The sequence below is a fragment of the Salmo trutta genome, chromosome 34, assembly GCF_901001165.1.
Source record: "Salmo trutta chromosome 34, fSalTru1.1, whole genome shotgun sequence".
NCBI lineage: Eukaryota > Metazoa > Chordata > Actinopteri > Salmoniformes > Salmonidae > Salmo > Salmo trutta.
Genome location: NC_042990.1, coordinates 33,555,288 through 33,566,863, shown reverse-complemented (window position 1 = coordinate 33,566,863; position 11,576 = coordinate 33,555,288). Strand labels below are relative to the sequence as shown.

General features: G+C 42.4%; 1 protein-coding gene across 2 annotated transcripts; it reads left to right on the top strand.

The window, feature by feature from the left end:
* Positions 1-3,610: 3,610 nt before the first annotated feature.
* On the top strand, positions 3,611-11,184 carry cfap20 (cilia and flagella associated protein 20). 2 transcript variants are annotated; one of them, XM_029732702.1, is made up of 6 exons: positions 3,611-4,127; positions 4,664-4,743; positions 4,823-4,934; positions 5,246-5,434; positions 7,950-8,060; positions 11,016-11,184. In XM_029732702.1, exons 1-6 carry the CDS (start codon positions 4,044-4,046, stop codon positions 11,016-11,018), a joined length of 579 nt encoding a protein of 192 aa, XP_029588562.1. In that variant the 5' UTR covers positions 3,611-4,043; the 3' UTR covers positions 11,019-11,184. The 2 variants fall into 2 exon arrangements, with proteins under 2 accessions (XP_029588562.1, XP_029588560.1); XM_029732700.1 differs by having other exon boundaries at positions 3,615-4,127; positions 11,013-11,184.
* The last annotated feature ends 392 nt before the right edge of the window (positions 11,185-11,576 follow it).

Here is an 11,576-nt window from a genome sequence, read left to right as displayed (position 1 = left end):
AACTTTTTGGGGCCACATTGCCAAAGATATTATGTCAAGATACGTATTTCTAAAAGGGAAAAATGAACGAAAGTCAGTTGCATAAAAGCCATTCTGCAGTCCTAAAGGAAATATGATATTTGTTTTGGCCCAGCGTTTTGAGCACACTTTTTTGTTTTGAGCACTAGGCCTACATGCAAAATGAGAATGATAGTATTTATTGCATTCCAATAGCAGAATATATCTACCAAAGATAAATTATTTATGTGGAAACACAGAAAACAAATAAATAGCTACAGGCTTAAATCCAAACTCCTGGGGGATTTTATGCATGGAGAGGAGCAATTGCACAGGTTCCTCCGTATGCCATAAGTCAGTAAGGGTTTGCATGGATTGTAGGTTTGAGCTGAAGTGGAAACATTAGGGTAGAACAGCAATAGACCACAATTATAAACTATAACACATCAAATGAAAATATGAAATGAACTGATCCTGGGAGAAAATGTATCAGAAAATACAACACTTGGGCTCATACTAAACAGAAACATGGTTGGGATCTTACAATGGAGACTATGATACATACACTATAGCTCAATAATGATTCAGAATTCACTATTGTTTCATATGGAAAGCTACAGCTAATTATTTCTTGCTTGATCAACCATCTGAGCAGCAAAGGTCTATAAAAGTCATTTTTGATCATATCTTATGGCTGGTAAAAGTCATGGCTACTGCCATTGGAAGCCTGGTATAGCACATGATTAACTCTTAAGTCTGGCCTCAGGCTAAACACAATGACTGGCCAACAATTGAAAGCCTTATTCTGTATGAAGAGGACACAATAAAAACACCTGTAGATGCTGACTACGTTAGTTGACCTTTTTACTACTTTACACACTTATATGGGGATTCCATCCCTGTAAACGTAATTTGCCTGATGACATGCTAGTGAAGATGGAGTGTCTCATTTCATACAAGCGTATTTGTTTCTACATTTGCTCTCCTCCCTTCCTCTTCTTCTTGATCACCTTTGACCTTTTTGTACAGGAGGTAAAGTGAGGATGGAGGAGAGGACTCGAAGAGTTGAGCCAAACCAATTCATAATCTCCAAAGGAGATGTGCTTTAAAGGTGGGATACTTTTTCTGGGGTTCCGATAGCCTACAGCGCTACCAATGAAAAAGTTAATTGAGAACTCAAGGATAAATGGCTGTAAAACGCACAAAAACCCATTGTGTCTTGTTTGAAAAAGTTAATATAATGCTTTTATTAAGTTACATGGCAGGACAAAGTAAACATTATACCAATTCAAAATAGTAAAGGGAGTCATATAAAGCAGTATTGTATGTGGAACCGTGAGCAGGGCAGACTACTTTCCTAAACAAGCTTTCAAATGTTACCCAATAAAGGAACAATTCCCACTGTCAGTAGGCCTAGAGCATTTTCAGATATTCAACTGCATTTGTGCTCAATCTACTTCAAAATGCTCAAGATTTCATAGATTTGAACTGCCTGGAACACAACAGCTGTACACATGACAATGACTTTTATAGTGAATGTGGGGAGAAAAAGACCCAGTGAAATAATTAGTGTGTCTAGTTATCACCACTTTATGGCAGTGTGCGTTATTCATTTAATAAGGGAGGTTTCAGTGATTATATCACACATTTTGGAGGTTCCTAGCACTGTCCCTGTTCCACGACAAGAATAAAATGTGTGAAAAATGTATCCAAAGGTTTAGCATTCGATATATGTCAAATGTATGTTCCCTCATTCTCATCATTGTGTTTTTCTTCCGTCATTCTCACCATGGTGTTGTTTTGATTCTGGATTGAGGGTTGTCGCTGTGCCCTGGATTGAGGGTTGTCGCTGTGCCCTGGATTGAGGGTTGTCGCTGTGCCCTGGATTGAGGGTTGTCGCTGTGCCCTGGATTGAGGGTTGTCGCTGTGCCCTGGATTGAGGGTTGTCGCTGTGCCCAGCTGTGTGATAAAAGCTATGGAATAGAACCCAGGAGAGATGCCGAGTCTCTCCACCATAAAGGTCAGCGTCACCAGAGTGTGCAAAGCTGTCATCAAGGCAAAGGGTGACTACTTTGAAGAATCTAAAAATCAAAAATATATTTTGATTTGTTTAACACTTTTTTGCTTACTAAATTATTCTATATGTGTTATTTCATAGTTGTGATGTCTTCACTATTATTCTACAATGTAGAAAATAGTAAAAATAATGAAAAACCCTTTAATGAGCAGGTGTGTCCAAACTTTTGACTGGTTCTGTACATCATTTATTTATTCTTTGCGCGTGGGTATAAACTCTGTCCTCGTGGCAGGTGTAATTCTGAAAGTAGCATTCTGATTGTATAATTTGTGCTTCAAGTTTACCAGTCTTTGTAGAAGGTAGAATAAGATGCATATCCACCACCACTATCCGCACCACTAGTTCAACTTTTCTAACCCTGCCCGTGTGCTCTTGTTACCTTGGATTCTGCGAGTTAGCCAAAAAGCCCACTTCTCCCGCCAAATCACAAGCTTTATTTTGTTGGCTAAACATGATGATTATGGAGCTCTGATAGGACTCTATCTCCTCCTCATCTTGTGTGAGTGTCCTGTGTTATTAGAATCATTTTAACCTTTATCTGGGATTGGAATAAATCATTAGTTTTATTTTGTCTAATCAAAAACACAATAAGCTCTTTGATGAAACGGAAGAGGTAATTCAAATGTTGCAAAAATATTTTGGGAGTGAAACGGTGCTACACTGTTGCAGTTATGTTTTTAGACAGTCCCCTTTTTTAAAGACAGCCATGCCAGAGATATTACGGAAAGGAGGAGATTCTATAGACCCCTTTCCCGTACACAACACACTGACGTAAGGTACAGATGCGCGCGACTCTTGGCTGCAGCAATAAAGCCATCGCCATCTGTGCCCATTCAACATAGCCTAGATTTACGTTTTTATGAATTCTAAACAAAATATATTTTTGGGGTTCTCATACGCTTGCAATGATGTTTTGATTATTGCTTGAACAGTCACTAAGATTATATTAAGTTGTTATCTTTGTAAAATAACTATTTTGAATGCAGGAATTGTTGGCATAGAATGCTAAAGTTCATTGACATAGGCTGTAGCAAAAGCTAGCCAAAGAACTATTGTACTGGTTGTAAGGTTTTTGAAGTATAATGCAGTTGGTTTGCCATTGTAACCGATGTGAAATGGCTAGCTAGTTAGCGGTGGTGAGAGCTAATAGCGTTTCAATCGGTGACGTCACTCGCTCTGAGACCTTGAAGTAGTTGTTCCACTTGCTCTGCAAAGGCCGCGATGGGTAACGACGCTCCGTGGGTGTCAGTTGTTGATGTGTGTAGAGGGTCCCTGGTTCAAGGCGAGGAGAGGGACGTAAAGCTATACTGTTACACCATGACACAAACATTATATTAAGCAGGACATTCATACAAGCCTGAAAATACAATTATAATCCAAAAGTAGTGTGAAATGCACTCATAAATAACATCTAAATAGAGGCTTTTTTTTTGCTGGATTTCTAAGAACTGCCCCATATTCTGCCACCAATTTGCGAGCATCGCCCTCATGCGGCAATCTTTTACAAACACAGAAAGGGGTGAATAAGGCCCCACCTAACAACCAGCTGGCTCTATGGAGTTTCCCATCTCCTCCAAAGTGTCTCTGGCCCCGCTAAAGCTTTGTGTTACCATGGTAGCTGATATGTGTCAACAATGAAGTCCGCTGTGATAAGTGGGCCTCCTTACATTTTATAGCAACTCAACAATACAAACGGGGAAACGGCGAGCAACTGCATGGTTTATAGAGCTGGTACAGACAGTGGTGCCGGACGGCAATACTTTAGTAACATTTAGGGTTTTCTGAAGGTACTTTTCATAGAAGACGCGTATCTTTTTGGGCGTTTTGCGAGGCAGAAGGAATCGCCATTATTGTGTGCCACACGGAACTTGGAGTTGAAGCATAAGCTAAATCAATTAGCTAAACTAAAGTAACGTTAGCAACAAGTAACAACACATGCACATGAGACGGCGTTATAAACGCACAGAAAATGTTTAAAAACACATTTCAAAGTGGATTCCTATCTATATTGTATAGCATTGGGAGCAAACCTCTTCAGATATGGGATAAAAAGGTAAGCAACGATTTACAGAAGCTTACGCATGAATTTGCTTGCTAATTTGACAAGGCTAGGTAACATTGGCTAGCCACAGTAGGTAACGTTAGCTAAAGCTTTATTGCGGGGTTTGGTATGGTGGTGAGTTCCAGAGAGCAAGTAGCTAACTTTAGCCATATAACTAGCTAGATAACCAGTTTGCGCATGACACTGCAGTATACATCTAGAAGTTAGCTAACGTTACTAAAGTTAGTAGCTAGCTGATCTGTGGTCCTCAAACTGCCCAGTGTCTAGCTAGCATTAGGGCATGTCATACTGTAAGCTTTGTTTTAACTCAGATTTGAAGGCTACTGTGTTGTCGTTGGACTCCTCATGCCACTGTCATAAGCAGGCCTTTAGTTAGCTAGCTAACGTCAGTTTATTAGCTAGGTTAGATACCCATTAGTTAATCAGAGTTTGCCTAATCTTCCTGAGTTCACATTCAATAAAACACATTTCTTAAAAGTAATAGTACATGCTAGCTTACCCATTTCAAAATGTTGCTTGTGCTATAGGTCAGGAACGGCCACATAAAACGGATTACAGACAATGACATCCAGTCGCTGGTGCTTGAAGTGGAGGGAACAAATGTCAGGTAAGCTTGTTCCATGTTCACCAGCCTGTTTTCTCTTACTCAGGTAACCACATCTAACCATTTGTCCTTAATTCAACAGCACAACCTACATCACATGTCCGGCAGACCCAAAGAAGACACTTGGCATCAAACTACCTTTCTTGGTTATGATCATCAAGAACTTGAAGAAGTATTTCACCTTTGAAGTCCAGGTAGGTTATCATCCAAGTCAACAATCAGATCCATTGCATGTGTATACAAAGAAAGCTGTACGCTATTGTAAAACATGTAAAGCAATTCCTTATACAACAATGCCTGATTGACACTATAGGGCTGACCCGTACTGCACTGGCTCGTTTAAAGGCTATTCTATTCATATTCTTCTTTACAGTGCGGTTCCAGCTACTATGGTGGATGCGTAACCAGGCCAGTCCAGTACAGCTCGCTTCGGTTTGGCTCAGTGGTGTGAAAAGGGTACAAGTGATCAGTTTGACTGAGCTTAGCTCTCCCTTTCCAATCGCAGGTGTTGGATGACAAGAATGTGAGGAGGCGGTTCCGAGCCAGTAACTACCAGAGCACCACGCGGGTAAAACCCTTCATCTGTACAATGCCCATGAGGCTGGATGACGGCTGGAACCAGATCCAGTTCAATCTGTCCGATTTCACACGGCGGGCCTACGGCACCAACTACATCGAGACACTCCGTGTGCAGGTCAGTCAGAAAGGCTCATGGACCAGGGTCATGGTCCAAGATACACTATACAGATCTCTTACCTAGCCTGGTCCCAGGTCTGTTTGTGCTGCCTTGCCAACTCCTGTGGTCATTGGCATGCCAAGTTTGGTGACCATAGGGGTTGGCAAGACAGTACAGACAGACCTGGGACCAGGCTATCTCTTACGTCAAACTTTGAATTATCAGTTAGGCTATGTTTGGAACAAGATTAAATGGCACATTGCATTACCTTGCCTGTATTCTATATACAGTATATACACGCAATCAGTCAGGAAAGCAAAGGCTAGCTTTTTCAAACAGAAATTTGCATCCTGTAGCTCTAACTCAAAAAGGTTTTGGGACACTGTAAAGTCCATGGAGAATAAGAGCACCTCCTCCCAGCTGCCCACTGCACTGAGACTAGGTAACGCTGTCACCACTGATAAATCCACGATAATCGAGAATTTCAATAAGCATTTCTCTACGCCTGGCCATGCTTTCCACCTGGCTACCCCAATCCCTGCCAACAGCTCCGCACCCCCCGCAACTACTTGCCCAAGCCTCCCCAGCTTCTCTATCACCCAAATCCAGATAACAGATGTTCTGAAAGAGCTGCAAAACCTGGACCTGTACAAATCAGCTGGGATAGACAATCTGGACCCTCTTTCTAAAATTATCCGCCGCAATTATTGCAACCCCTATTACCAGTCTGTTCAACCTCTCTTTCGTATCGTCCGAGATCCCTAAAGATTGGAAAGCTGCCGCGGTCATCCCCTTCTTCAAAGGGGGTGACACTCTAGACCCAAACTGTTATAGACCTATATCCATCCTGCCCTGCCTTTCTAAAGTCTTCGAAAGCCAAGTAAATAAACAGCTAACTGACTATTTCGAATCCCACCGTACCTTCTCCGCTGTGCGATCCGGTTTCCGAGCTGGTCACGGGTGCACCTCACCCACGCTCAAGGTACTAAACGATATCATAACCGCCATCGATAAAAGACAGTACTGTGCAGCCGTCTTCATCAACCTGGCCAAGGCTTTCGACTCTATCACCGTATCCTTATCGGTAGACTCAACCGCCTTGGTTTCTCAAATGACTGTCTCGCCTGGTTCACCAACTACTTCTCAGACAGAGTTCAGTGTGTCAAATCGGAGGGCCTGTTGTCTGGACCTCTGGCAGTCTCTATGGGGGTACCACAGGGTTCAATTCTCGGGCCGACTCTTTTCTCTGTATATATCATTGATGTCGTTCTTGCTGCGGGTGATTCCCTGATCCACCTCTACGCAGACGACACCATTCTTTATACATCTGGCCCTTCTTTGCACACTGTGTTAACTAACCTCCAAATGAGCTTCAATGCCATACAACACTCCTTCCGTGGCCTCCAACTGGTCTTAAATGCTAGTAAAACCAAATGCATGTTTTCAACCGTTCGCTGCCCGCACCCGCTCAGCATCACTACTCTGGACGGTTCTGACTTAGAATATGTGGACAACTACAAATACATAGGTGTCTGGCTAGACTGTAAACTCTCCTTCCAGACTCATATTAAACGTCTCCAATCCAAAATTAAATCTAGAATCGGCTTCCTATTTTGCAACAAAGCCTCCTTCACACATGCTGCCAAACATACCTTCGTAAAACTGACTATCCTACCGCTCCTCGACTTCGGCGATGTCATTTACAAAATAGCTTCCAATACTCAGCAAATTTGATGCAGTCTATCACAGTGCCATCTGTTTTGTCATCAAAGCCCCATATACCGCCCACCACTGCGACCTGTATGCTCTAGTCGGCTGGCCCTCGCTACATATTCATCGCCAGACCCACTGGCTCCAGGTCATCTATAAGTCTATGCTAGGTAAAGCTCTGCCTTATCTCAGCTCACTGGTCACGATAACAACACCCACCCGTAGCACGTGCTCCAGCAGGTATATCTCACTCGTCGTCCCCAAAGCCAACACCTCCTTTGGCCGCCTTTCCTTCCAGTTCTCTGCTGCCAATGACTGGAACAAATTGCAGAAATCGCTGATGCTGGAGACTTATATTTCCCTCACTATCTTTAAACATCAGCTATCTGAGCAGCTAACCCGATCGCTGCAGCTATACATAGCCCATCGGTAAATAGCCCACCCAATCTACCTACCTCATCCCCATATTGTTTTTTTTTACTTTTCTGCTCTTTTGCACACCAGTATTTCTACTTGCACATCATCATCTGCTCATCTATCACTCCAGTGTTCATTTGCTAAACTGTAATTACTTTGCTACTATGGCCTATTTATTGCCTTACCTCCTCACGCCATTTGCACACACTGTATATAGACTTTCTTTTTTTTCTATTGTGTTATTGACTGTACTCTTGTTTATTCCATGTGTAACTCTGTGTTGTTTGTGTCGCACTGCTTTGCTTTATCTTGGCCAGGTCGCAGTTGTAAATGAGAACTTGTTCTCAACTAGCTTACCTGGTTAAATAAAGGTGAAATAATTTGAATGTTATTTTTTTGGTTCCAGATCCATGCAAACTGCCGCATCCGGAGAGTGTACTTCTCTGACCGACTGTACTCAGAAGATGAGCTCCCTGCAGAGTTCAAACTGTATTTACCCGTACAGAACAAAGCAAAGGTGAGCACAAATAATGTCCATTTCAAGATAAATTTTACTTTGTCATAATGTAGGCCTACAGCCAATGTTTCCTAAAAGAAATTCCGGCACTGAGCTAATTTTCGGTATGCTGAGCACAAACTTGAGCGAAAATTCTGTGCCACCTCTAGCGTGCGTTTACTGTGAACACTGAGGCCATGCTTAAGTTAGTTTGCTACTGTGGCTATTTGATCATAATGTAGGCCTACCAGAGTGGCCTATCATCAAAAGCAATGGAGAAAATCAAATCAAATCAAATTTATTTATATAGCCCTTCGTACATCAGCTGAAATCTCAAAGTGCTGTACAGAAACCCAGCCTAAAACCCCAAACAGCAAGCAATGCATGTGAAAGAAGCACGGTGGCTGGGAAAAACTCCCTAGGAAAAACTCCTGAGAAAGGCCAAAAACCTAGGAAGAAACCTAGAGAGGAACCAGGCTATGAGGGGTGGCCAGTCCTCTTCTGGCTGTGCCGGGTGGATATTATAACAGAACATGGTCAAGATGTTAAAATGTTCGTAAATGACCAGCATGGTCAAATAATAATAATCATAGTAATTGTCGAGGGTGCAACAAGCACGTCCGGTGAACAGGTCAGGGTTCCGTAGCCGCAGGCAGAACAGTTGAAACTGGAGCAGCAGCATGGCCAGGTGGACTGGGGACAGCAAGGAGTCATCATGCCAGGTAGTCCTAGGGCTCAGGTCCTCCGAGAGAAAGAAAGAAAGAGAGAATTAGAGAGAGCATATTTACATTCACACAGGACACCGGATAAGACAAGAGAATACTCCAGATGTAACAGACTGACCCTAGCCCCCCGACACATAAACTACTGCAGCATAAATACTGGAGGCTGAGACAGGAGGGATCAGAAGACACTGTGGCCCCATCCGATGATACCCCCGGACAGGGCCAAACAGGCAGGATATAACCCCACCCACTTTGCCAAAGCACAGCCCCCACACCACTAGAGGGATATCTACAACCACCAACTTACCGTCCGAAGACAAGGCCGAGTATAGCCCACAAAGATGTCCGCCACGGCACAACCCAAGGGGGGGGCGCCAACCCAGACAGGAAGACCACGTCAGTGGTTCAACCTACTCAAGTGACGCACCCCTCCCATGGACGGCATGGAAGAACACCAGTAAGTCAGTGACTCAGCCCCTGTAAAAGGGTTAGAGGCAGAGAATCCCAGTGGGAAGAGGGGAACCGACAAGGCAGAGACAGCAAGGGCGGTTCGTTGCTCCAGCCTTTCCGTTCACCTTCACACTCCTGGGCCAGACTATACTTAATCATAGGACCTACTGAAGAGATAAGTCTTCAGTAAAGACTTAAAGGTTGAGACTGAGTCTGCGTCTCTCACATGGGTAGGCAGACCATTCCATAAAAATGGAGCTCTATAGGAGAAAGCCCTACCTCCAGCCGTTTGCTTAGAAATTCTAGGGACAATTAGGAGGCCTGCGTCTTGTGACCGTAGCGTACGTGTAGGTATGTACGGCAGGACCAAATCGGAAAGATAGGTAGGAGCAAGCCCATGTAATGCTTTGTAGGTTAGCAGTAAAACCTTGAAATCAGCCCTTGCCTTAACAGGAAGCCAGTGTAGGGAAGCTAGCACTGGAGTAATATGATCAAATTTTTTGGTTCTAGTCAGGATTCTAGCAGCCGTATTTAGCACTAACTGAAGTTTGTTTAGTGCTTTATCCGGGTAGCCGGAAAGTAGAGCATTGCAGTAGTCGAGCCTAGAAGTAACAAAAGCATGGATTAATTTTTCTGCGTCATTTTTGGACAGAAAGTTTCTGATTTTTGCAATGTTACGTAGATGGAAAAAAGCTGTCCTTGAAGCAGTCTTGATATGTTCTTCAAAAGAGAGATCAGGGTCCAGAGTAACGCCGAGGTCCTTCACAGTTTTATTTGAGACGACTGTACAACCATCCAGATTAATTGTCAGATTCAACAGAAGATCTCTTTGTTTCTTGGGACCTAGGACAAGCATCTCTGTTTTGTCCGAGTTTAAAAGTAGAAAATTTGCAGCCATCCACTTCCTTATGTCTGAAACACAGGCTTCTAGCGAGAGCAATTTTGGGGCTTCACCATGTTTCATTGAAATGTACAGCTGTGTGTCGTCCGCATAGCAGTGAAATTTAACATTATGTTTTCGAATGACATCCCCAAGAGGTAAAATATATAGTGAAAACAATAGTGGTCCTAGAACGGAACCTTGAGGAACACCGAAATTTACAATTGATTTACAAAATGCATCCCATAACATTTTAACATGGAACTAACTATTGAACTAACTATTGAAACTATTGAAATAGTGAATAATAGTGAATAATAGTTCTATGATACAGCCTACAGTAGCAATGTGATGCTTATTGCCTACCTATCTTATTTATGCCCGTCTAAAAATACAGCACTGCCCCTTTAAGACAAAGCTTTTACCTGACTCGCTTTTCAGATGGCTATAAATGTACACATTTTGTGCTTTTGTTGGAAGCCATCACTCCCCCATTGCTGACTAGCTATAACTGGGGAAAAAATATCTTGCTTTGATCTCAAAACAAGCACATCTATTCAGGACCGCTCGTGCCTGTCAATGCAATAGAATTCCTCCGATGATGCGTTCTGCCTAAAACTAAACCTGAGTCGTGCATAGTTAATTTTGTTTCAGTATGTTGCATTGAAAGGGGGCTAATATTATGTCGACTCGAACGTTGACAGTGAAGTTCAGTCTCGTGCGTCTTTGCGGGCTGGTATTTCTTCTAGACTGCACAGCTCATAGTCTGCACCCCAAAAAGCACCAAATTCCCTTTATAGTGCACTACTTTTGACCAGGGTCCATATGCATCTCAAAGAATGATCTGTTGAAGAAAAGTACAATATGGATTGCAGTTCTTGTAGCTAATTGACATGTTTGTCTTTTGTATTTTTATAGCAGTAGGGCAGCTGAATCGATTCTCCTCCCCCATACCAGATGTGAATTTTATCTGCAGATTGTCTGATGAATGTTGTAATGTTTATTTTTCTTTCATATTTTGGAACCATGTGATTGTTGCTTAAATTCTTGTTTCTCTGCACAATAAACATTTTAGCAGAAAAATCAGCAATTCCAAGTGGAACCCTCAATTATTGTGCAACAAATGAATGTAATTGACAACAGCACTGGACATGGTAAACTCATGGTTATTACATTATGTACAAGAAAGCAAATAGTCAGGTTACAGTTCCACAGGCAGGATTTTATTTAATAGAAAACAATCTACCCTCTCACCTACATATGCAATCCTATCTGACTTCACACTGGTATTCAAGGTTCTAGAAACATATTACCCACTATATTGGGGGCTTAAAATAGCTCTTTAGTTGAGTTACTACAGTATAAACAAACATCACATTTTGAAAATACCTCTTACCTGCCCATCAAATATACACTAATCTTGAAATTGTAAATGAGCAAACTTCCTGAATGAAAACAGTGTAAAGAAAGAATTAAAACCGA